The 26,534-nt window shown below is 43.4% G+C and overlaps 2 protein-coding genes across 5 annotated transcripts in view; one reads left to right on the top strand and one right to left on the bottom strand.

The window, feature by feature from the left end:
• Positions 1-494: 494 nt before the first annotated feature.
• nr2c2ap (nuclear receptor 2C2-associated protein) lies at positions 495-21,738 on the top strand. Its single transcript, XM_059638456.1, has 5 exons — positions 495-591; positions 3,515-3,605; positions 8,651-8,756; positions 14,766-14,834; positions 15,674-21,738. Exons 1-5 carry the CDS (start codon positions 554-556, stop codon positions 15,793-15,795), a joined length of 426 nt encoding a protein of 141 aa, XP_059494439.1. The 5' UTR covers positions 495-553; the 3' UTR covers positions 15,796-21,738.
• rfxank (regulatory factor X-associated ankyrin-containing protein) overlaps positions 17,536-26,534 on the bottom strand; it is a 24,003-nt gene continuing 15,004 nt past the window's right edge. For 3 of the 4 annotated variants that reach the window (XM_059638455.1, XM_059638454.1, XM_059638452.1), the window contains 4 exons: positions 24,161-24,261; positions 22,565-22,690; positions 21,916-21,982; positions 17,536-19,247 (listed from right to left, as the gene is read on the bottom strand). In XM_059638455.1, coding sequence (XP_059494438.1) covers positions 19,093-19,247; positions 21,916-21,982; positions 22,565-22,690; positions 24,161-24,261 — 449 coding nt within the window. In that variant the 3' untranslated portion in view covers positions 17,536-19,092. The remainder of the gene's footprint in view (positions 19,248-21,915; positions 21,983-22,564; positions 22,691-24,160; positions 24,262-26,534) is intronic. The other variant, XM_059638453.1, reaches the window with a different exon arrangement.

The raw sequence follows: 26,534 nt of genomic DNA, 5'->3' as shown, positions 1-26,534 counted from the left end.
GCGAACATCTATTCGTCAACTGCCAATACAGTGAAAATCAATTCACAGCTGTTTACCTGGAACTTGCTTGTGGAACCTTGCTGTGCACAATTAGCTCATAGCTCCGTCACCATAACAACAGTGACTATATTTTAGTGCAAGAATTGTAAGGTGCTTTAGGATGTGTTGAAACACTGTTAAACCACTCTCCGAACATAAGCTGCTAATTCATTTTGTTCTCCTCAACTACAAAACAGAATCAATAAAATCTCATTGCATCAACTATAATTGGTAATAATAGGTGGAAAATTGCATGTATATTATAAATATATTTCTAAAACGTCTTCTCAAAAACTTTAAATGGCAATATTTAGCTAACTGAGCTCCTGCACGGGTCTGTAAGTAATATTTGTATAAAGTCAGGATATAATCCCAGGTTTTGATCTTGCTCCTGTCTTGTTTGATTGACAGGCACTGCTTCGATCCGCATTACGGCGCTTGCCCAAAGTGTCGTGAAAGCGTTGCCAACACTGTCGTGAAAGGCAGCGGTAGGTTGAGTTCGTTTTCCGGCAAGATGGCGGTTTCGTTGGTGTGTGAGGAGACGGGGTCCAGGTGAGGGACCGGGAACTGGGGAAATCAGAGATAATGAAGGACCAAAGGATCGGCAGGGACCTGAGCTCAGGCCGGGAGAGCGAGGGAAGGAAAGCTGTGGCCGAAGGTCCATGTGGTTGATATGGAGAGGGTTTCTGCTGTTGCTGTGGGGCAAGGGTCTGTTGTTGACATAGATCCATGTGGTTGCTATGGAGAGGGGGTTCATGTGGTTGCTGTGGAGAGAGGGTTCATGTGGTTGCTATGGAGAGAAGGTTCATGTGGTTGCTATGGAGGGTGTAATGTGGTTGCTATGGAGAGGGGGTAATGTGGTTGCTATGGAGAGAGGGTTCATGTGGTTGCTATGGAAAGGGGTTCATGTGGTTGCTATGGAGAGGGGATCCATGTGGTTGCTATGAGTTAGGGTCCATAAGACCATAAGACATAGGAATGGAAGTAAGGCCATTCGGCCCATCAAGTCTAAAGGGAAGCTGTCATTAGTTGCTATGGGATGATTGTGGCTGCAGTGGGAAATGGGTTTCTTGATGCTAAGGGCTCAATATGGTTACTCCAGGAGGGCCTTCCTGTGGGTGGTATGGATTGGGGTTTGTGCTGTTCCTTTTGGGGAAGGGTGTATGTGGTCACCAGTGTTGGTGCTGGGATTAAGAGGACTCCAGGTTTAAATGCATAAGCACAATAGACATTTCACAACCCCTCACAGAATCAATGCACGTTATGCCTGCACCTGTTCTCCAAATGAGCAAGTCACCTAGTGCCATTCTACTGCATTCTACCTCTTAATGCTGCACATTCCTACTTTTCAAATTGCAGCCTAATTCCCTTTTGAAAGCTTTGTTTTGTTTTTTATTAATCATTCACATGAAGTGTGTGTTGCTGGTTGGCTAGCATTTATTGCCCATCCCTGGTTGCCCCTTAAGAAGGCAGTGGTTAGCTGCCTTCTTGAACCGCTGCAGCCCATGTGCTCTAGGTACACTCACAGTGCTATTGGGGAGGATGTTCCAGAGTTTTGACCCAGCAACAGTGAAGGAACGGCGATATATTTCCAAGTCAGGATGGTGTGTGACTTGGCGGGGAAGTTGCAGGTGGTGACATTCCTGTGTGTCTGCTGCCCTTGTCCTTCTAGATGATAGTGGTTATGTGAGTGGAAGGTGCTGTCTAAGGAGCCTTGGTGAATTTGTGCAGTGCATCTTGTAGATCGTGCACACTAATGTTGCCGAATGTCGGTGCCAGTCAAGTGGGCTGCTCTGTCCTGGATGTTGTCATGCTTCTTGGATGTTGTTGGGGCTGCACTCATCCAGGCAACCTGACTCTACTGCAACATCAGGCAGCATTTTCCAAACTCTAACTACTCACTGTCTGAAAAAAGTTTTTCTTTCGATCATATCATTTTTGCTTTTTTGTATGACCTTTCATACTTTGCTCTTTCACAAATAGGAACATTTTTACCCCTATCTACTCTGTTTCGACCTCTTGTAATTTTAAATACCTTGTTCAAGACCCCGCTTGGCCTTTGTTTTGCAAATCTATTTTCATAACTGAAGTCCTCATTCTGGAGCAATTATTATGGATCTTTTCTGCATTGTCTGCAAAGTCTTCACTCTTCTTAAAGATGGTGTCTAGAACCGGACACATTACTCCAGCTGGGACCAAAATAGTGTCTTAGACAGGCTCACAACAACCTCTGCTCTGGATTCTACAACTCTATAAACAAGGCTGTATACATTATTAACCACTCAACCTTTCCTTCCACCCTCAAATCAATTATGTTGCAATACATCCAGGCGTCTCTGCTCCTGTCCCCCTTCTTAGAATTGCATTCTTCATTTTATGTCAGAACCTGCCCTGCTATTCAGTACGAATATGCCTGCTGTTCAGTTTCAACTTTTTCCTCTCCTTCCTGCTCCCATATCGTTTGATTGCCTGAGAGACCACAAATCTGCCTATCTCAGCCTTAATATAAATTTAATGATGGAGCATCCACAGGATAGGAACATAAAAAATCTATTCTTCGTCCTGAGATAATAGGAACTGCAGATGCTGGAGAATCAGAGATAACAAGGTGAGGAGCTGGATGAACACAGCAAGCCATTTTCTGATGGAGGGTCTAGGCCCGAAATGTCAGCTTTCCTGTTCCTAAGATGCTGCTTGGCCTGCTGTATTCATCCAGCTCCACACCTTGTTATCTCTACTCCTCATCCTGAAATTGGCCACCAATGTTCTAGGCTCCCCAGTCAAGAAGAACAACTTCCCAGTGTCTACCCTATCAAGTACCTTCCGAATCTGAATGTTTCAATGAAGTCACCTCTTATTCTAAACTCCCGGGAGTATAGGTCCAATGCTCAACCATCTCACCTAAGAAACCAATCTAGTGAACTTTTGCTGCATTGCCTTCAAAGCAAGTATAGACTTCTTTAGATATGGAAATAAGACTGCACTGTGGTCTTACCATAACCCTATACTATCGTAGCAAGACTCCTTTACTCTTATATCCTAATCCCTTGGAATAATGATCAGTCAGTCATTTGTTTTCCTTATTACTTTCTGTATCTGCATACTAACTATCTGCATTCCTTGTATAAGTCCACCTACATCCTCATAAACATCAACAATTACAAGTTTTGCTTGTCTTAAAAAATATTTTGCCTTTTGGTTTTTATACCAAAGTGAATAACCTTGCACTTCCCCATATTAAACTCCACTTGCAACGTTGTTTCCCACTCACCTACACTCTCTCTAACTCCTTACAGCTTCTTTCAGGCAACTTCACAGCTTGCAGTTCCACCTCACTTTGTGCTGCAAAAGGACGTGATTGGCTATGAAGTGCTTTGGGATGTCGTGAGGTCATGAAAGGTGTTAGATAAATACAGACCTTCCTTTATAATTTCTGACAATTTTGTCAAGCCTGACGTCTTTTATTTGTCCACAGAGTGAGCTCAGTCCTTAACCGTGATGTGAAGCAATTTGGAAAGAAATTCTTGTTTGATCGTAATGAGGACACCTGCTGGAATTCAGATCAGGTAATAATTAGTGATGGCTCGGGAAGAGATGGAAGCCCATGGAACTGCTCTACATTGCATTGTCAATTGTAGTGAACTTAGTTTAGGAAAAATCTTGGATTTTTATGTACTATTTAAGAGCTACGAATATCCCAAACACTTTATAGCTGATCAAGAACTTCTAAAATGCAGTCATTGTTGCAACTTAGGAAAGGTGGCAGCTAATTTGCACACAGCAAGTTCCCACAAACAGCATAGCGATAATATTCAAGTAGTTGTTCCCCTGATCTTAATCGAAGGATGGAAATTGGTCAGAACACAGTATAACTGACCTGGTCTTCTTCATTGTGACTTGAGGGGACAGACTGAGCCTTTGTTTAATGTTTCTTTCGAAAGGTGGAAGAAAAATTATGTTCAACTACAATATCTAACTGCACGGCCCAGCTTATCACCCACCCCACTATTATTACCAAGCTAAGGTTTCAATCCTGGCTCAACAGAGAGTGCAAGAGGACATTTCAGGAACATACCTAAAAGGTGTCTTCTTGGTGAAATTACAACACAAGATTCAGCGCCTACCAAACATGCAATTGACAGCACTAAGTGATCCCACACAATCAGATCAAAGTTGTGCACTCGTGCCACATCCAATCATGAATCGTGATGAACAATTAAACAACTAAAAGAAGGAGGAGAAAGCTCCACAAATATCCCATTCACCTTGATGATGAGCCCAACACATAGTGCAAAAGACAAAACTGAAGCATTTGTAACTCTCTTTAGCTGGATGTGCCAAGTGGCTGATTCAGTGTGGAAAATCACCCGGATATGTCTTATCCACAAAAAGGGCAGAACAAATCCAATCCAGCCAAATGCTGGCCCATTCAGTGTTCTCTGAATCATCTGCAAAATGATGGAAGGGCTCATCAACAGTGCTATCAAGTAACACTAAAACAGCAATAATACACACACCAATGTCTAATTTCAATTCTGCCAGACACACTTAGCTCTTGCCTCATTACAGCTTTGGCCCAAATATGGACTAAACAGCTGAATCCCAAAGGTGAAATGAGGGTAACTGACCTTGATATCCAGACAGCATTTAACTGATTGTGGCAAAATTAAAGCAGTGTAAATCAGCGGGAAAACTCTCCATTGGGTCGAGTTATAACCAGCACAAAGAAGGATGGCCGCGGTTGTTGGAGGCCAAACATCTCAGCCCCAGGACTTCATAGCAGAAGTGCCTCAGTGCACTTTGTCCAATCATCTTCAGCTGCTTCATTCGTGACCTTCCCTCTGCTATAGGCTCAGAAGTGGGGATATTTGCTAATGATGCACAATATTCAGCACCAATTGCAAATCCTTAGATACTGAAGCAACAAAACCTGGACAGGATGCAAGCCTGAACTAATAAGTTGCAAATAACATTTGCACCACATACTTGCTAGGCAATGGCCATCTACAGCAAGAAACCATTAAACCATTCCATGGCATTACATCACTGAATCACCACACTCAATATCCCAGCTGTTACCATCAAACAGAAACAGAATTGGACCAGCTATAAATAAATGCTATACAATTTTAAAAATTTTATACTCAACATACAAGAGCAAGTGAGAGACGGGGAGTTACGAGATGAGTAGCTTGCCTCCTGACTGTCCAAAGCCTGTCCACTGTCTACAAAGCATAAGTCAGGAGTATCAATACTCCTCTTGTCTGGTTGAGTGCAACTCCAACAATTGCTTCACAACCTGCATGCTATGTCAGCAGTGTGTTCCATGTACCAGATGCATCTTCTAAACTCATGGTGACTGCCATCTGGAACAAAAAGGGTAGCAGATGCAAAGGAACATAGCCATCTCTAGGGTCTCCAAGACAAACACTGGCCTGACATGAGACTGTATTGTTGTTCCTTCCCTGTCACTGAACAAAATGCTAACAGGTTTACTGCACCAAGTGGACTGTAGACTCACCATCTTCTCAAGGACAATTAGAGATGAGCAATAAATGTTGGCCGAGTCATTAACAACCACATCACAGATTTAAAAAAAACAAGCTGCACTTCCTGCTTTGCATGTTGAGCTGAGAGCTGCTGGGAGAACCAAAGTGAATCTCTCTGATGTGTGACAGATAATGGGAACTGCAGATGCTGTGTTTTGTCATACTTACACAACTCCTTAGAATAAAAAATTAGGGGAGAGGTGACATAGGCGTTCAAAATTACAAAGAACATTGAAAGAACAAATAAAGACAGTTTTCAATGGTAGAATTGAATTCCTAACGTGAGCTATTGTGATTTGGAATGTTCTGTCCGAAGAAGTGTTAAAAGCAACTTCAGTGGTGAAATTTGGAAAGAAATTGGACATGTATTATTTAAAAAGATAGTAAGATTGAATGTCTATTGGGAAAATGTAGATGAATGGGACTATTTGGTTGGTAATTTTTTCCATACACCAACACAGCCCTATTCAGCCAAACTGCTTACCTTCACTATGATTTATTCTGAAGCTTGATCAGCGCTCATTGCAACTTCAGTGGCAGCCACTGAGAGGCGCATGACAGCAGCCAAGCTTCCACCCACATCAGGTCTTAACTGAAATCATATCATATCAGTGATCACACTGTAAGTAAAATAACAGAAAACGCAGAGCAGGCCAGGCAGACTCAAAAGATAAAAGGCAGGTTCATATTTTTAGCTGTGCCAATTTTCCTCAAAGTGAAAATTGAAAAATAAATGGCAAGAGAGCAACAGAATTTTTGTTCAGGTTTTTGAACCAAATTGTTACGTTTCATCAGTTTCATATGCCTGTCCAAACTGTGGCTCATATTTGGCACCCACACACATTATTTGTTTTATTTTTGCCTTTTCTGCTTTGTTCTGTTTTGAATTTAATTAGCCCTGTGACAATTCGAAAGAGCAGTCTGTTCTTCTACTAAGTGTCAAATCCCAGTTCAACACCCATCATTTGTAAGAACTACCGATGCTGGAGTCAGAGATAACACAGTGTGGAGCTGGCTGAACACAGCAGGCCAGACAGCATCAGAGGAGCAGGAAAGTTGACGTTTCGGTAAGGACCCTTCTTCAGAAATCCTGAATTTCTGAAGCAGAGTCCCAACCTGAAACATCAACTTTCCTGCTCTGATGCTGCGTGGCCTGCTGTGTTCATCCAGTTCCACACTGTTACCCGAAGAGTTGTTGGTGTGAATAAGTTTGTATGTTTGATAACTAAAGGATTGATGCGCAATATAAGGTACGGTACACATCTGAGCAACCTAGGACGGCACAACTCTGAATGCTCCTACAGTATGGCGCCGGAGGGGATACCGAGAAAGTTCACTAGGTTGATTCTGGAGTTGAGCGGTTTGGCATATGAGGAGAGATTGAGTACACTGGGACTGTACTCATTGGAATTTGGAAGAATGAGGAGGGATCTTACAGAAATCTATAAAATGATGAAGAGAGGAGGTAAGATAGAAGCTGGGAGGTTGTTTCCACTGGCAGGTGAAAACAGAACTAGGGGCTACAGTTCAAAATAAGGGGGAGCAGAGTTAGCAGAGTTGAGGAAGAAGTTCATCTCCTAAAGGGTGGTGAATCTGTGTAATTCCCTACCCAGTGGAGCAGCTCAGGCTACTTCATTGAATGTTTTTTTAAGGATTATTTTTAAACAGCAAAGGAATTAATGCTTATGGTGAGTGGGTAGTTAAGTAGAGCTGATTCCATGACCTTATAGAGTGGTGGAGCAGGCTTATTGGGCCAGATGGCCTACTCCTGCTCCCGTTTCTTACGTTCTTATGACTTGGCAGACAGAGCTTAACTCAGTAAACCAAAGGACCACACCTTCATCCTTTTATTAAACATCTATCTGTTTTTTTAAAAATTAATTTATTCAGGGAATGTTGGGTGTTGCAAGTAGAATTGGCATTTATTCCCCCTCTTTGTCACCCTTGATAAGGTACGGAAGTCTGTGATCTGAAGGAGTTTCCCCACAGTGTTGTTAGGTAAAGAATTCCAAGATTTTATTCAGCAATAGTGAAGGAATGGCAATACATGTCCAAGTTTAGAATTGTATAAATTTTAGCATTGCCTCTTCTGTCTGCCTTCCTCCACTGAATCCTGACTGTGTCAACCTAATTATGAATTAAAGCTCGAAGACAGATGGGGAACCAAATCCACATATTTGTTTAAAGCTGTTTCCCCCTAGCTATCTTACTTCGCTTCATTTGGAAGAGTTATTACATGAAGTGTCAACCATTGCCTCACTAGCTATTCTCAGGAGTTTGCAGAACCACGTCACACACCAGAAGCTTCTGCACATGTCTAGTTTGACTTTAATGTGTGGTACTGAGGGAGTGCTGCACTGGCAGAGGTGCTGTCCTTTGAAAGAGATGTTAATCTGCGATCCTGTAAAAGATCCGTCAGCAATGTTGTAAGAATAATTTTCTATCCAACATCAGCTACTGAACCAGTATGACTAAAAGCAGATTGTCTGTAATACATAAATATTGGAAGAGTAAGCCACTCAGCCCCTCAAGCCTACCCCGCCATTCAATAAAATCCTGGCAAATCTGATTACTCCACATTCCACCACAACCCTGATAACCTTTAACCCCACTGCTTTTATCAAGAATATTTCTATCTCTCCCCTAAAAGATTCAACACTCTGCTTCAGCCACTTCTTGAGGAAGAGAGTTTCAAACCATCTCAGCCTACTGTGAGGGAAGAAAAACACTCACTTTGCTGATTTTTGCATTGCTGTTCATGGTGACGTGGCGCACCCAAATTGCCTGAGATAACCAGCTGTAGAGCTGGATGAACACAGCAGGCCTGTTAGATTTTAACACTGTAAAACTATTTAATTTGCTGTGAAGTACTTTGGGACATCCTGAAAACACAAAAGACACAATAGAAATGTAAGTCTTTCTTTAACCGTTACATTTCCAGTTTGTTCTCTACCAGCTCTGCACTATTAGCTTACATTGCTCTTTCAGACTCAAACTGACCCGCCATGCATTTGTGGTTATTTTCAGTAATTCTTTCTGTGTTTTATCTCCCCTTGACACAGGGCCCCTCTCAGTGGGTGCTGCTTGAGTTCCCTCAGACCGTAAGGGTGACTGAATTACAGCTGCAATTCCAAGGTGGATTCACAGGCAGAGCATGCAGACTCGAAGGTAAATTCAGGCTGACTCAAGTAGCCACATCCCAGTCTCTCACAACTTTGAGAATCTCACAAGGCCCGTTTTCTGTCATCAGCTCATAACCTCACATCATGATATGGGGCCCTGAACAGGGATTCCTAGCAATAACACCAGTTCACCTTTTCCTTCAATCCACCTGCATTTCTAACTCAGAGTCTCTGAAGCCCAGTAAGATCCTCTGTCTATATCCTGACTCAGATCTAATATCTCAGTAGATCAATCCTTGGATTAACATGGGTATTGTTCTTTTGAAAAATCAGGATTGAGATCAAAGGCACAAAAAATTCAAGTTATGATCTGGAAGCAGATTCAGTAATAACTTTTTGGAATGTAAGTCAAATAAATACTTGATATGGCAAAATTTACACAATACTGCGGAAAGAACAGTGTGATAATTGGGTAAGATTTTCAAAGAATTGGAAAAGATATAACACATAAATGGCATCCTCCTGTGCCATGTCATTCTGTAGATGTGCACAGCTTGGTATTTAGTTTGAATTTTCTGAGGAAATTTGTCGCAGAAACGCAGAGGTTTCTTTGTTGACAGCATATCCTGGAACTTGCTGCCCATGACGTGCAGTAGGTGTTGTTGACGTGGATTTTAGTAAAGCTTCTAACAAGGGCACACCTGGCAGACTGCTCAAAAAAGTGAAAGCCAATGGCATTCAGGGTAAAGTGTTGAATTGGATCCCAAGTTGGCTTAGAAACAGGAAACAAAGAGTGATGGTCGATAGCTACCCTTGCAAATATAAAACTATTTGGAGTGGTTGTCCTCAGGGGCTGGTGTTGGGACTGGTGTTGTTTGTTTTATTCATTAATGATTTGGACTTGAACTTGGGGGGGCACAATTGGGAAATTTGCAGTCGACACAAAAACTGGCCATGTAGTGTAGAGGATGGCTGTAAGCTTCAAAATTATCTAAATGAATTGGCAGCGTGAGCAGGAAAGCAGGGGATGGAGTTCAACTCTGCTAAGTGTGAGTTAATGCATTTAGGGAGGGCAAATATTAAAAGGGAATACACAATAAGTGGGAATATACTGACAGGGGTAGATAAGTGAGAAATCTTGGTGTGAAAATGCACTGGTCCCTAAAGGTAGATAAGGTTGTCAAGAAGGTATATGGAACACTCTCTTTCATTAGCAGAGATAGAGAATACAGAAGCAGAGCTATAACGATGAAGTGAGATAACAAGGTGTAGAGCTGGATGAACACAGCAGGCCTTGTTATCATAGACTGATAACACCTTGTTATCTCAGATTCTCCAGCATCTGCAGTTCCTACTATCTCATATAACAATGAAACTGGATAAGACACTGGGAGACCATAACTGGAGTATTGTATACAATTCTGGTTGCTACATTAGAGGAAGGATGTAATTGTTTTGGAGATAATGCAGAGAAGATTTCCTAGAACGTTGCCGGGACTGGAGAATTATAGCTATGAGGAGAGATTGGAGAGGTTGGGATTGTTTTCCTTGGAACAGAAAAGGCTGAGAGGTGACATGATTGAGGTGTGCAAAATTGTGAGGGATGGAGATGAAGTAGGCAGGAGGAACCTTGTCAGAGAGTTCTCATCCCTTGGGAGAGAGTTTAAAAACCAGAGGTCATAAATTTAAGCTAAGTGGCAGAGGATTACCGGAGACGTGAGGAAAACATTTTTATGCAGAGGGTGATGAGTGTCTGGAATTCGCTGTTTTGATTGGTGGTAGAGGCAGAGACCCTAATTCTTTTTTTTAAAAAGTACCTGGACCTGAAGGTTAAGCACTGTAAGCTGCAGGGGTATGGGTCGCGTGCAGGAAGGTGAGATTAAAAAGGGCATCTCGGTATGTTTTAGTTGGTATGGATAAGATGGGCTGAATAGCCCCTGCTGTGCTGTATCATTTCTATGGTTCTGTTAGGGTGGTGCAAATGGAAATAATTGAATTTTGGAGGTAAGTTAGAGAGGAACTTGAAGAAAACAAATTTACTAGCCTACAGAGACCACGTGGTGATGATGGAACTGACTGGATTGCTCTATAGGCAGCAGATATAGTCTGAATGGGCAGAATGGCTTTGTTCTACCAATCAATTACATCACAGACCTGCAAGTTCAAAAACAGTATTGAAAGGGAGAGAGATAATGGGAACTGCAGATGCTGGAGAATCCAAGATAATAAAGTGTGAAGCTGGATGAACACAGCAGGCCAAGCAGCATCTCAGGAGCACAAAAGCTGACGTTTCGGGCCTAGACCCTTCATCAGAGAGGGGGATGGGGTGAGGGTTCTGGAATAAATAGGGAGAGAGGGGGAGGCAGACCGAAGATGGAGAGAAAAGAAGATAGGTGGAGAGAGTATAGGTGGGGAGGTAGGGAGGGGATAGGTCAGTCCAGGGAAGACGGACAGGTCAAGGAGGTGGGATGAGGTTAGTAGGTAGATGGGGGTGCGGCTTGGGGTGGGAGGAAGGGATGGGTGAGAGGAAGAACAGGTTAGGGAGGCAGAGACAGGTTGGACTGGTTTTGGGATGCAGTGGGTGGAGGGGAAGAGCTGGGCTGGTTGTGTGGTGCAATGGGGGGAGGGGACGAACTGGGCTGGTTTAGGGATGCAGTAAGGGAAAGGGAGATTTTGAAACTGGTGAAGTCAACATTGATACCATTAGGCTGCAGGGTTCCCAGGCGGAATATGAGTTGCTGTTCCTGCAACCTTCGGGTGGCATCATTGTGGCACTGCAGGAGGCCCATGATGGACATGTCACCTCCCACCCACAGCCTCCAACCTCATTGTTCCCCAACCCCGCACGGCCCGTTTCTATCTCCTTCCCAAAATCCACAAACCTGCCTGCCCTGGTCGACCCATCATCTCAGCCTGCTCCTGCCCCACCGAACTCATCTCCACCTATCTGGACTCCATTTTCTCCCCTTTGGTCCAGGAACTCCCCACCTACGTCCGTGACACCACCCAGACCCTCCACCTCCTCCAGGACTTTCAATTCCCTGGCCCCCAACACCTCATCTTCACCATGGACGTCCAGTCCCTATACACCTGCATTCCGCATGCAGATGGCCTCAAGGCCCTCCGCTTCTTCCTGTCCCACAGGCCTGACCAGTCCCCCTCCGCCGACACCCTCGTCCGCCTAGCCGAACTCGTCCTCACCCTCAACAACTTCTCTTTTGACTCTTCCCACTTCCTACAGACTAAGGGGGTGGCCATGGGCACCCGCATGGGCCCCAGCTATGCCTGCCTCTTTGTAGGTTACGTGGAACAGTCCCTCTTCCACACCTACACAGGCCCCAAACCCCACCTCTTCCTCCGGTACATTGATGACTGTATCGGCGCCACCTCTTGCTCCCCAGAGGAGCTCGAACAGTTCATCCACTTCACCAACACCTTCCACCCCAACCTTCAGTTCACCTGGGCCATCTCCAGCACATCCCTCACCTTCCTGGACCTCTCAGTCTCTATTTCAGGCCACCAGCTTGTAACTGATGTCCATTTCAAGCCCACCGACTCCCACAGTTACCTAGAATACACCTCCTCCCACCCACCCTCCTGCAAAAATTCCATCCCCTATTCCCAATTCCTCCGCCTCCGCCGCATCTGCTCCCACGATAAGACATTCCACTCCCGCACATCCCAGATGTCCAAATTCTTCAAGGACCGCAACTTTCCCCCCACAGTGATCGAGAACGCCCTTGACCGCGTCTCCCGCATTTCCCGCAACACATCCCTCTCACGCCCCGCCCCCGCCACAACCGCCCAAAGAGGATCCCCCTCGTTCTCACACACCACCTCACCAACCTCCGGATACAATGCATCATCCTCCGACACTTCCGCCATCTACAATCCGACCCCACCACCCAAGACATTTTTCCATCCCCACCCCTGTCTGCTTTCTGGAGAGACCACTCTCTCCGTGACTCCCTTGTTCGCTCCACACTGCCCTCCAACCCCACCACACCCGGCACCTTCCCCTGCAACCGCAGGAAATGCTACACTTGCCCCCACACCTCCTCCCTCACCCCATCCCAGGCCCCAAGATGACATTCCACATTAAGCAGAGGTTCACCTGCACATCTGCCAATGTGGTATACTGCATCCACTGTACCCAGTGTGGCTACCTCTACATTGGGGAAACCAAGCGGAGGCTTGGAGACCGCTTTGCAGAACACCTCCGCTCAGTTCGCAACAAAGAACTGCACCTCCCAGTCGCAAACCATTTCCACTCCCCCTCCCATTCTTTAGATGACATGTCCATCATGGGCCTCCTGCAGTGCCACAATGATGCCACCCGAAGGTTGCAGGAACAGCAACTCATATTCCGCCTGGGAACCCTGCAGCCTAATGGTATCAATGTTGACTTCACCAGTTTCAAAATCTCCCTTTCCCCTACTGCATCCCTAAACCAGCCCGGTTCGTCCCCTCCCCCCACGGCACCACACAACCAGCCCAGCTCTTCCCCTCCACCCACTGCATCCCAAAACCAGTCCAACCTGTCTCTGCCTCCCTAACCGGTTCTTCCTCTCACCCATCCCTTCCTCCCACCCCAAGCCGCACCCCCATCTACCTACTAACCTCATCCCACCTCCTTGACCTGTCTGTCTTCCCTGGACTGACCTTTCCCTTCCCTACCTCCCCACCTATACCCTCTCCACCTATCTTCTTTTCTCTCCATCTTCGGTCCGCCTCCCCCTCTCTCCCTATTTATTCCAGAACCCTCACCCCATCCCCCTCTCTGATGAAGGGTCTAGGCCCGAAACGTCAGCTTTTGTGTTCCTGAGATGCTGCTTGGCCTGCTGTGTTCATCCAGCCTCACATTTTATTATCTAGTATTGAAAGGGAGATTGGCTGTCACCCTTTGTACACCTGATGCCTTTTGCAAGAAAAATGTCCCGTTCCACAGAATCTTACACATGCACCTGAGAACACAGACATGGCTTTGTTTGAATATCTTTTTAATGAATTGTTGCTCATTATCACCTTGAATGTGTGAACTGCACTATTGGAAGAGGCCAAATCTTAAACGTTTGGAAGGGAGGTATTCGTGAAATTACTCCACAAAGGCCAGTATCCCGTCACCAAGTCATCCTTTATTTACATGTGCATGGTATGTGACACTGACCAGCAAGCACGGAGCCAACTTCTAGACTGAGCAGAACTCCTGTCACTCCAGTTTATATGTCAGCCGGGGCTCCTTGATTGGACCAGGTTAGCAGCCTCAATCAGGGAACTCATATTCTATGAGGTCTGCCTGGCTAACCTCATTATAATCACTACAGTTAGATTGGAGTCTGCCCTCATCTATTTTGTACAAATTAGAAACAGCCAGATATTGTAATTGGAAATGTAGGATCTCCGTCCGTTTACTCGAATGCAGGAAGATCCCGGTGTTTTAGTGCTGAGCTATGGATCACAAAGTTTTAGACACTGCATATGGTATTAGAATTCTCAACACCTTTAATTTGATTTGATTTATTGTAGTCACATGTACTTAAGTACAGTGAAAAGTGTCCACTGAGCAAGCTGTTGAAAATGTCAAAGTGCTAAAAGCACTTACGTGACACTTCTCGTCAACACCGAATGTCACCAAGTATTTTAAAGTGAAATTGAAATGCTTCTTGAAGTTAAGTCACTTGTAATGTAGGAAATGCAGCAACGAATTTGCACCAAGCAAACTCTGACAAACAGCAATGTGATAATGGCCAGGCACTTGTTTTAGCACTGATTGAGAGATAAGTAATGGCCAGGGCACGAAGGATACCTCCCTTGCTCTTTTGAGAATAGTGCCATTGAATCATTTACTGCCAACAGAGCAGGCAGGTGGGAGTTCTTTTTTAACGTCGCATCTGAAAGACTTCACTTCTCACAGTGTAGTAATCAAGACTTCCCCAGAGTGTCAGCCTAAAAAATTTGTTTATGCTGCAAAACTGAATAATGTTACAGTTTTCCATTGTTTTACTCATATTGCAACTAGCTCCGTGACTAAACTTACATATGTTATGTTTCTTAGGTGGAAGAAAGGGATCCAATTTGGTGAAAATAGCTGATTTCTACCCTGAAGACACAAACTGCTTACAGATATCCTTCAGAGACTTTGCGACAGTAATAGATTCTTGCAGAATGCTGTTGTATTGGATTTGTCTGTGTTATGATCTTACAATATGTGAGGACCAAGACTGTCTCTATGAGCATCATTATTTCTAAATTGGGTTACTCGGTGAGATGCCTTGCAAGTGTGAATAAGAACTTAAGAAGTGGGAGGCCTTACGGTCCTTCGAGACTGCTCCAATATTCAGTAAGATCATGACCCTTCATCTACCTCAAGTCCGCCTTCCCTGGAATTCCCCATATCTTTAGATGTTCTGGGTATCCAGAAATCAACTAATCCAAGCCTTAAGTGCATTACCAGTGAGTATCCGCAGCTCTTTGGGATAAAGAATTATAAAGATTCACAAGCCTTCCAGTAAAGAGATTCCTCATCATTTTAGTCTGAATTTGGGGCCCCATGGGTGATTCTAAAATACTGGATCATGCCTTTGTTCACTTGTCCATCCACTGTGCCCCAGGAATGCCTTTTAATTATTAAATATTTACTTTTTGTGACTATAGGAAAGCGTTTCTCTAAATTATACTACAAATAAATTATATTTTTCTTCCTGAATAACAACACATTTGCTGGAAAAGCTCAGCAGGTCTGGCAGCATGTGAAGAAAAAAATCAAAGTTAATGTTTCGGGTCCGGTGACCCTCCCTCAGAACGGAAGGATCACTGGACCCGAAGTGTTAACTCTGATTTTTTCTTCACAGATGCTGCCAGATCTGCTGAGCTTTTCCAGCAACTTTGTTATTTTTCCTGATTTACAGCATCTGCAGTTCTTTTTTCGGTTTTTATATTTTTCTTCCTTATCTGTGACTCACAGATTCTCCATCCATGAGGAATCCGTCACTGATAGATTAAAAATTATTTTTGAGGAAAGCACAGACTTCTTTGGAAGAATTGTCATCTATCATCTTGATGTTCTTGGTGAAAAATTGTCATAATGTATCTGACTACTCTTGCTGCCTGGAGAACTAGAAACCAGCTGGACCTGGGGATTCCCACACACCCCGGCAGTGCTTCATGATACGCAATCTCTAACATGATGCATTCCCTGGTCTCCGCTAATTCAACCTGAAACTTGCCTTCGATCAGTGAGAAAGGGCTGAAGAACTTTATATTAGACAACTACAGGAAACATGTCTTGATCACTGGTATTTAAAATATAAATTAGGACACATTATTGTTACAATTTATCACCTGATTTTTTTTGTTTGCCTTTGGAATCCAATGATCAGTATTCTATAAGCAGATATCCTGAGCAATAATAAGGAAATTCTGAGGCTTGTTTTGCTTTTGGATATAGGCCATTGGCCAAGAGGCTGGAGAACTCCCATACAGACAAACTGTTTGTTTCTTCGAATTGCAAAGCAAAGCAGGTGGCTATCTTGATTATCTTTGCAGACACAGTCCATTTTTAATTGCTTCTTTCAGATCGAAGAGTTGATCTTCTTTTAACCTTCCCTCATAGTTCTGTTCCCTGACAGTAGGGATTAAACATCTGGCTATTTGCATTATAACTACTTAATGAACTCACAATGAATCCTGTTAGTAAAATAGAGTTGATCTGTTTATTAAGACAATTTATATTTATAGTGACATACCTTGGGATCTGTTTGAGGCTAATTGCTGCTAGACACATTCAGAGATTGTCTGGAGATCAATTGCTGCTAGGCCTCTGCAGGGGTCAGTGAGAAGCTTAAATGTTCTGAGGCAAGTCCAAGAGCCATCATTGTCTAAGAGATCTCTGGTCAATTGCAAGACCCATCAGACTACTGCTGAGTTCTTAGAAGTACACTGCCGAGACATGAGCACTTACGTGTTTTCATTAGTTCAGACTTCTCAACATAGGTAATGTTGTTACATCTGTTAAGTCTGGAGCATTATATGAGCCTTAGCTCTTGTTTCAATTGGTAGCCCTCTCCGTGGAGTTAGAAGGTCATGGGCTGAAGCCCCACCCACAAAATGGAGACAATAGAATACAGGCTGCCTGGGCTGAGAGAGTGCTGAATTATTAGAGAGGACCATCTGACTGACCAGATGAGGTGTAAACCAAAGCCCTGTTATTCAATTGGGTGGTATTTTAAGAAGAAAAGGAGAGTAATGGGCCCTTACCAACAGAATTAGAACATAATTGACAATTATTTAAATACTGTGGGTGAGATCTTACTGTAAACAAATTGGCTCCTGCTTTTGCTTGTGCAACAACAATATCTGTGAACCACTTTGGAATATTCTAGTATTGTGAAACGTGCTAGATGAGTGTTTGAAATATTACTATACTAGTATTCTAGGGACGGGACACTGATGATCTAGAGACCCAGTCAAATCCAACAACAGCAGCTAAGAAAATTAAATTCAATAAGTAAGTAAAACTTGTAATAAAATAAGTAATGCTAATCATTTCAGATGATTGCAAAAAATATATTTAGGGAAGGAAATCAACCATCCTTGCCCAGTCTGCGCTAAGTGTGACTCCAGACTACTTGATGTAGTTGACTATTGACTGCTCTCTGAAACAACCAAGCAAGCCCCTCAGTTGGTACCAGGGATTCACAATAAATACTCAGCTTGCCAACGATACCTTTAAACTGTGAATGAATGAAACAAAAATAGATCTTTGTTTGACCTTTTGATACTGATGATAATTGACTGCACACTTTAAAAAAAATACAAGTCAGATATCTGGAAAAAAAAACTTTAATTTTTTTAAAATTAATGTCTTTACACTGTGGAGATTTACAGGCAGTCCATTCCGAAACAAACCCCCAGACTAACTTGTAAAGTTTAGTCAGATACCAGTGCCGATTTAAAGAGCAGTTTGCTAAAACAGTCACAATTACATCAGTAACCGGCCCACTCATTTGGTTTGCCATTCACTAGAAACCATCTTCAGTTGTTTCCTATGATCTTACTGTGTGTTGAATTTATTTTGGACTGAGATAGGGTGGAATGGGATAGCAACCTGTGCTGCTTCAAATGAGCTTCTTGCTGCAGAGTTCATGTAGTCTGTAGAGCAGGAGAGCCTTGACTAGTGTTTGTTCACTGGCTCTACTTCACCCTGAGGCTGGTTCCATTGCTTCCACTTCATGATCACTCTTTGTTGTTCTGAAGTAGCTTCAATACATGATTTTCAATTACTTGTTGGACTAAAACACAAATAAGAAAAGCGTGTTTTTTTTCAGAAATCATGGATAAGGACACTTACCTAGTGGTGTGATTTCATTGAGAGTGTTCGAGACAATACATCTTTAAAAATCAAAAGGGGCTTCACCCTGGCTTAGTGGTTAGCACAATTGCCTCAGCGCTAGGGACCTGGGTTTGATTCTCGACTCGGGTGACTGTCAATGCAGAGTTTGCATGTTTTTCCCATATCTGTGTAGGTTTCCTCCCACAGTCCAAAAATGTGCAGGTTAGATGGATTGGCCATTGTATAAACCCCATGCAAGGTTATGAAGGAGGGTCTGGGTGAGATGATCGTTGGATGGTTGGTGTAGATCTAATGGGGTGAATGACCTCTTGCTGCACCCTAGGGATTCTTGAAGAGATGAGGAAAGGAGAAGAAAATGAAGTTGTGGTGGACAATCATCCATGATCTTATTGAATGATCGAACAAGTTCAAGGCACTAAACTGCATACTCCTATTTGCTATGTTCTTGTGCTTTCCCTTTCCTCTGTCCTTCCTCCTCTCCTCTCTTTCTTAAAGAACTGACATAGGAACAGAAATAGACTATTCAGCTCCTTAGCAGTAATTAGCCATTAACTTTGATCAAGTCTGATTTGTTTCTTAACTCCATGGGTTGCCCACCTTGGATACCTTTGCTGAACAAAAACCCATCATCCTCAGTTTTGACATTTTCCAACTGACCCCCAGCCACTAGAGTACATTGGGCAAAGAGAGTTCTGGCATAAATCATAGCACATTTTCCATCTGGACACCAGGCCCAGCATCAACTGCCAAGCGATTCTCATAAGTGACCAATGTGTAAGTCTTGCTATTTGATGACAGTTATTGATTCGTGCCCAGCTCATTTTAGCCCCAGTGTGCTCTCACCTCACACACATCCCTCCCAAAACAGGATAGCAGGCAAATGGTAGAATTCCTGGCTGATTCAGTTTCAGCTGCACCATTGGTGGGGCATCCCAGCTGAGGGGAAAGTTAACAAACTCCCATTTCAAACCATCTCAAATGCAGGCCTCACTATGGAAAGTGAATAGCCCTGTCTGTAGAGCGTAAGTCTTCAAGAGAGAGAGAAGAAAATTTGATGGGGGAGGGGGCCACTGTCAATGAGCTGAAAGGAACAATGAGCCTTGCCTTTTTTAAAGCCCAGGGCCACAGCCAGATCCATAGGGCTGTAACCAGAGTCTGCCTCCATTGTTAAATCTGCACCTTTGGCTGTTGATTCAAAAAAACAAAACAAATATCAAAGTCAACATCAATCTAAAACCAGCCCAGCTAGCCCCTGCCTCCCTTACCATTCCTCCCATCTCAAGCCCCACCCCCAAGTCCTATCCACCAACCTCATCCCACCTCCTTGACCTGTCTGTCCTCCCTCCCTGGACCGCCCTATCCCCTCCCTAACTTCCCACCTAAATTCACCTTCACTGGCTCCAACCCCACCTCTTTGACCTGGCTATTTCCTCTCCACCAATCTTCTCTTTTATCCATCTTCTATCCACCTCCACCTCGCTCCCTATTTATTTCAGAATCCCCTTCCCGTCCCCCATTTCTGAAGAAGGGTCTTGACCCTAAACGTCAGTCTTCCTGCTCCTCTGATGCTGCTTGGCCTGCTGTGTTCATCCAGCTCCACACCTTGTTATCTGAACAAATATGCAGTTTCGGTATAATTCTCTGTAGAAGTGAGACTCTTCTTAAGTCTACATAGAATTAAGATTATGAATGGAATTGACACACTGATTTCTTTGCTAAAGGATTTCTATTCTGGGGACCTGGAGTTAATATTCAAACACTACCCAAAGAGACATTTTCCTGATTTTTTTTTAAAAGACAGTTGTTCATGATTTATCTTCTGTTGTTTGCAACAATAATCGACAGATTAATTTTCAGTTCTGGAGATACCAGGGCATCCTGGCACCCCTTTCCCAAGTGCACAGTCTATTCCTCCGCCAAGTTTCTCTGCCCTCACTGTTCCTTTCCCTGACCACTTGTGGCAAAATATTCAACTATCTTGGATTGACTCTGATGGTGTGTATTAGCAGTGTCACTTGGTTATTAATCCAAAGACCCAGGCTGATGCTGTGGGGCCAGAAATTCGAATCTCACCTGATTCAGAAACCTGATGGAGTTTAAATTCAACCTCAGCGAATAGGCCAGGACTTCTCTCAATGAAATGTAGGAGATTGAGGGGTGAGCTTATAGACATTTATAAAATCATGAGGGGCATTGATAAGGTCATTTCCCTAAGGTGGGGGATTTCAAAAGTAGAGGGCATATTTTAAAGGTGAGCAGAGAAAGCTTCGAGGAAGCCCAGCGCAGACTCCTGGCCCTGAGGTGAAGCCCAGTGCAGACTCCTGGACCTGAGGTAGCCCAGCACGGACTCCTGGCCCTGAGGAAGCCCAGCGCAGACTGCTGGCCCTGAGGTGAAGCCCAATGTGGACTCCCTACTTTAGGAGGGCTGTAATGCTTAACCTATACCTTTACTTCTTTATTTTTCCAATTTATACCAAGATTTTGTACCAAGGTATCTTTGCACCTTGCTTTATAGGGACTGTAATGCTGATCTTGTAACTATTATTTTCATCTTGCTAATTTTATACCTAAGATTTTGTACCTAGGTATCATTTTGCTGGAAATGGCAACTTTGTACACTTTTCATGTATTCCTGTACTTGCATAAATGTGACAATAAATTAATTCTAATTCTAAGATACAAAAGGGACCTAAAGGGGAACTCTTTCTCGGAGAGGGTGGTTCATGTGTGGAATTAGCTGCACAGGAGGTGGCAGCTGCAGGTACAGTTGCAACATTTTAAAGATGTTTGGACAGGTACATGAGTAGGAAGGGTTTAGATAGATATGGCTAAATACAGGGCAAGTGGGACTCGTTTGGTTTGGGAAATTTGGTCAGCATAGGCAAGTTGGACCATGCTAAATGACTGTATGACTCTATCATCAATTGGTTCACCTTTTGAGAAAGAAATCTTAGATCCTTACCCAGTCTACCCTACATATGATTCCAGATCCAAATCACTGAAAAACTGAATTGTCCTTTGAAATGGCCCAGCAAGCCATTCAGTTGAAGGGAATTTGGTTGGATGCCACAAATGTTGGCCTTTCTGACATCTCGTGAAAGAATAAATCAACTGACTTCTATCATCCTTGGTATCATCTTAGTTAAAAAGTCCACTGTTCTCTCCAAGGTTTTGACATCCTCAAGTGTGGTGCTCAGAATTATATACCAGCCGAGGTCTCAGTGGGGGAGCTCAGAAAGGTATTGTATGACTTTCTTCTTACATCAAATACCCGCTTTTTTTAAACAATGACAGGTAACCAATGTTTTCTTAACAGGCATATCTTGTCCTGCCACCTTCAAAGATTCCTAAGTCTGCATCCCAATTCCTTCTGTCCCTGTCCCCATCAAAATGGTACAATTTAGATTATATTGTCTCTCCATGATTTTCTGGCAAGCTAAGTCCCATTCCAGGACTTGTGTGAAAATCAAGGTTGACACTCCAGTGCAGCAGTAGGGGAGCACTGCACTGTTGGAGGTGACACCTTTCGGATGAAACGTTAAACCCTCTCCTGTTTGTGAGGGTGTAACGGATCCCCGGTATTCCTTGATGCTCATATTGATTACAACCACTTTTAATGTACAATCTCCATATTTCTGCAGCCATTTTGTACTCAGCATAATTCCACAAACAATAATAAAACGAGTGACAACTTCATCTGCCTTTTTATTAGAGATAGTTCCCGAAACAGGATGTGAGTGGGATACTAAGACACTCTTCTGAAAAGCACTTCAGTGAAGCATTCCCACCTCCTATTCCATGCACACTTTCAACCCACACGCACATTCCCTCCCTCTCGCTGATTCAGACTTACCTAATAGAGCTTCCACACACCGCACATGATTCCCATGCACTGCATACAGCAATGGAGTTCCACCATTCTGGGGAAAGCAGATAACTAGGTTATGAGAGGCTCAATATAAGGGGCTCTATGGAGACACATAGCTATCCCCCTTAACACAGAGGTCTCCCATTTATGGTCCAATGGGCTATCGTAGGTACATTCAAATGGAGGGTGAATGAATACACAAGGGAATAAGAAATAGAAGAATATGTTGATGGGGTTGCATGAAAAGGAGTGACAGAGCATAAACATCAACCGAATGACCTGTTGCTGTCCTTGAAAAGGTGATGCATTATTGCTAAATATATCCAACATGCATACACTTTCAGTATTCGCTCTCATGTTGTCTGTGTACCCAAGCAGTCAATTCATCAACTAGTGTAGGCTGACTTAAACAGTTTTAACAACATTTGGAATAGCCAAAGGGGTCTACAAATTTTCTATTATTTTAATTTTTACGTACAGACCCCAAAGACAGACAAGGCTCACAACACTTAACAGACTGTTGTTTAAAGGTGGAATACCACAGCAACATACTTTGCCTGTACGCCCCACAGAAATCATAACATGAAAGCCAAAGGCATAGACATCAGGCAGTCTAGCTCAGGTATAACCTCACCCAGTCATAAATGTTGACATCCACACCATGGTCAAGGAGTAGCTGGACAATATCAGTGTATCCCTGAATGCTAGCCAGAGACAGCGTGCTCTCCCGTTCCTTCGCCAGAGTGTGTGGGTCAGCGCCCTGTAACAACAGCAAGTGGGGCTCACGTCAAAGTTTCAAGTAAACCCTTCCACCCAAGACATTCTGTTTATTCACGTGGATCGGTTATGCATTGGAATTCTAATGTTGCTCTTCTTTATGTACAGTTCCATTGGGCAGTGTCTGGTTACTTACTCCACTGGTTAATCTCTGTGTCTTTGTGTCAGCCTAGCTGGTTAATTGACTCAGTATGTCAGCATCAAACCTGATCCTGTACCACCAATTTCTCAGGTATTTTGTCCAGTAGAGCTCACTGAGTTGTTTATCATTAAATACAAAAATAGAAAGTGCTGGAGAAATGAGGGATGGCACAGTGACTCAGTGGTGAGCACTGCAGCCTCACAGCAACAAGGATCTTAGTTCAACTCCATCCTCAGGTGACTGTCTGTGTTGAATTGACACATTCTCCCTGTGTCTGCATGGGTTTTCTCCAGGTGCTCCAGTTTCCTCCGACAGTCCAAAGATGTGCAGGTTAGGTGGATCAGCCATGCTAAATTGCCTGTAGGGCCCAAGGACGTGGAGACTATGGCTGCTGGACTCTGAATAAACTTGGCATCTTCATGGTCTGACCGGTTTATTGAGCTCTGCTATTTAGCAATGTTAGTGGAAGCAACAAAAGGCTGTTAATTCTATGCATTTGGCAGCTCAACAGATAGACATGGAACACAGAGAGATCCAAACCTCAGCTCTTGGGTGGTGGGGGCATCAGCAATAAGCCTGTTAGGTGTGGTTTCCCAAGGAGGGAGCTCAGCCCACTCTTGTTCCTGACCTGGGACTGTTTAATACTAACATCGCCCTACAATGGAAGATGTCCTGTCCTTCAGAAACAACAACTTGTACTTATATAGTGCATTCAATAATGTGAAAGGTCATGAGTTGCTTTACAGAAATGCTACCAAACACATTTTCACATTAGGATGCTTTTAGGGCAGAACCTTTAGGGAGTTTCTTGAAGGAGGCAGAGAGATTTAGAATGCCTATTCTAGGGTTTAGGACCTTGACAACTGATGAAACAGTCAGTGGTGGAACATTTCAATGGGTACATGAATAGAAAGGGTTTAGAGGGACATGGGCCAAATGCTGGCAAGATGGGAGTAGATTAATTTAGGACATTTGGTCAGCATGGATGAGTTGGACTGAAGGGTCTGTTTCCATGCTGTACATCTCTATAACTCTAATTAAAATCAGGAATGCTCAAGAGAACAAGGTTGGAGGAGGGCAGCAATCTCAGAGGGTTGGGGATTCAAGAGGAGAACTGCAGAGTTGGAGAAATGTTTTGGTTGGCAGGAGCAAGAGCATGTGAGACAATAGAGGGACTTAAAAACAAGGATGACAATTCTTCAATATCTCAAATTAATGAGTGCAGAATTGCACATTGTTATCATCTGCATCTCCCCAGTGCCTTTTACAAACAGCAGAATGAAGCAGTGGATAATGTTCTCTGGGTCTTACCATCTGGAGCAAGAACCTCACAACAGCCATTTCTCCAAATGCTGCTGCCCACATGAGTGGTGTGAAGCCTTGTTCATCTGCTATATTGAGCAATGAGCTCCCTGTAAAATACAGCAGATTGGGTGAGTTTGTAGCATCATTTTACAGGAAGATAGAAAACATATTCAGCCATTTGGCCCATTGAAACTGCCCATGCCATCTTTATCACCATTTTAGGTGCTGGCTCTCATGAGTAGCAATTATGATTGGAACATCAAATAATCACAACTATTTTTTATTCATTAGATGTAAGCATTACTGACTGCTATCAGTTTGAAATCACATGTAGACCAGACAAGGTAAGGGCCACCAGTTTGCCTCCTTAAATAGACCTTGATTGTTAGTTGTTGTAAACAGTATGGAATGAATTTCGAACAAAAATATACATCATATCTTAAGGGCTGCTGTCATGTGGTGGTAGTGTCCCTGCTTCTGAGCCAGGAGACCTGGGTTCAGGTCCTTTCTGCCCCAGAGGTGTGTAATAATATTTATGAACAGGTTGATAGGGAAAAATGTAATAATACACTTTCTCTCTCAAGTGCTGTTGTAATGCAGCGGTAGTGTCAATACCTCTGACCAAGAGGTTGAGATTCAAGTCCCTCCTGCTCTAAATGTGTGTTATGACAAACCTGAACAAGTTGATTCCCTAAAGGGCATTAGTGAACCAGATGAGGTTTTCCAGAAGACAACAAGGTGTGAAGCTGGATGAACACAGCAGGCCAGGCAGCATCAGAGGAGCAGGAAAGCCGACGTTTCAGATCTGGATCCTTCTTCCCGAAAATGACGAGAGTTTCATGGTCATCATTAGGTTCTTAATTTCAGATTTTTACCGAAATCAAATTCCACCATCTAGTATGATGGGATTTGAACCCAGGTCCGCAGAACATAACCTGGGTTTCAGGATTAATAGTCTTGCGAATAACACCATGAGGCCATCAGCTCCCTAAATGCAGACACAGCAAGAGAAAATAAGGAAGAGAAAGATGAAGGAGGTAATCAACCTTTTCAGAAATGGATTTGAACTTGGAAATCCTGGTCCAGAGGTAGGGACATACTATTGCACCACCAGAGCACTCAGGGAAAGGAAGCATAATTTTGTTACCAGGGATAATGAGGCACCCCAGTGAAGAACACTCCTTTCTAAAACAGTTTTAACCAACTTGTTCAGGTTTGTCATAACACATTTAGAGCAGAAGGGACATGAACCTCAGCCTCCTGGGGGAGAGGTATGGATACCAGCACTGCATTACAGTAGCACATGAGAGAGAAAGTACATTTTTGTAGTTTGTCCTAACTAACCTGTTCACAAATATTATTACACACCTTGGTGCAGATAGGATCTGAATCCAGGTCTTCTGGCTCAGAAGCAGGGACATTACCACTGCACCGAAGCAGCCCTTAAGAAAGGAAGCATAGTTTTGTTTCAAATTCATTCAATACTGTTTACAACAACTAACAATCAAGATCTATTTATGCTGTTTACAATAACATTCACAATACAATTCTCAAGAGAGGAAGTCCAACATATCCTCATAGACGTGAGAACAGAAGTAGGCCATTAAGCCCCTGTGTCTGGTGTGCTATTCAATTAGATCATGCTTGATTTGAATCTCAAATTCATCAACGCCTAGTTGCTCCTGTTGCTGAGAAATCAGAACACAAAGTGGGTCATGTGTTCCTTGGAGTCTAACGCCTTTCAATTAAAACATGGTGAGTCAAATTTCCCATTTTCTTTAAGTGTTCAAAATTTACCAATCTCAGCCTGAGATATTTTTAACAAACTGAGCAACGACAGTTCTCTGCAGTACAGAATAACAATGATAAGCAATTATCAGAGTGAAGCAATTTCTTTTCAAATGGCCTAATCTGTTATCCAGAAACTGTGAACCTCTGAGGTAACAATGTGTGGAGCTGGATGAACACAGCAGGCCAAGCAGCATCCCAGGGGCATAAAAGCTGACGTTTCAGGCCTAGACCCTTCGGATGAAAACATCAGCTTTTGTGCTCCTGAGATGCTGCCTGGCCTGCTGTGTTCATCCAGCTCCACACTTTGTTATCTCAGATTCTCCAGCATCTGCAGTTCCCATTATCATCGTGAACCTCTGGCCAGGTGAATGGTCTTTCAGGATTTTACCAAATCAAGCCCTCCAAAAATGTTACGTTTCAATGTAATCATATAAACTTTGGAGAATATATGGAGTTAGTGGCACAGTGAGAGGATTAATGTACATTTGAATTGGGTAGGATAGCATATTGATGCTATTGTTGGACCAGTAAACCTGAGGTCAGGACTAGCAATCCAGAGAATGAGTTCAGATCCCAACAGGGTTATTTA

This window comes from Stegostoma tigrinum, chromosome 30 (assembly GCF_030684315.1).
Source record: "Stegostoma tigrinum isolate sSteTig4 chromosome 30, sSteTig4.hap1, whole genome shotgun sequence".
NCBI classification, from domain to species: Eukaryota; Metazoa; Chordata; class Chondrichthyes; order Orectolobiformes; family Stegostomatidae; genus Stegostoma; species Stegostoma tigrinum.
The sequence above is the reverse complement of the archived record's forward strand: the minus strand, read 5'-3'. Positions and strand labels throughout refer to the sequence as shown.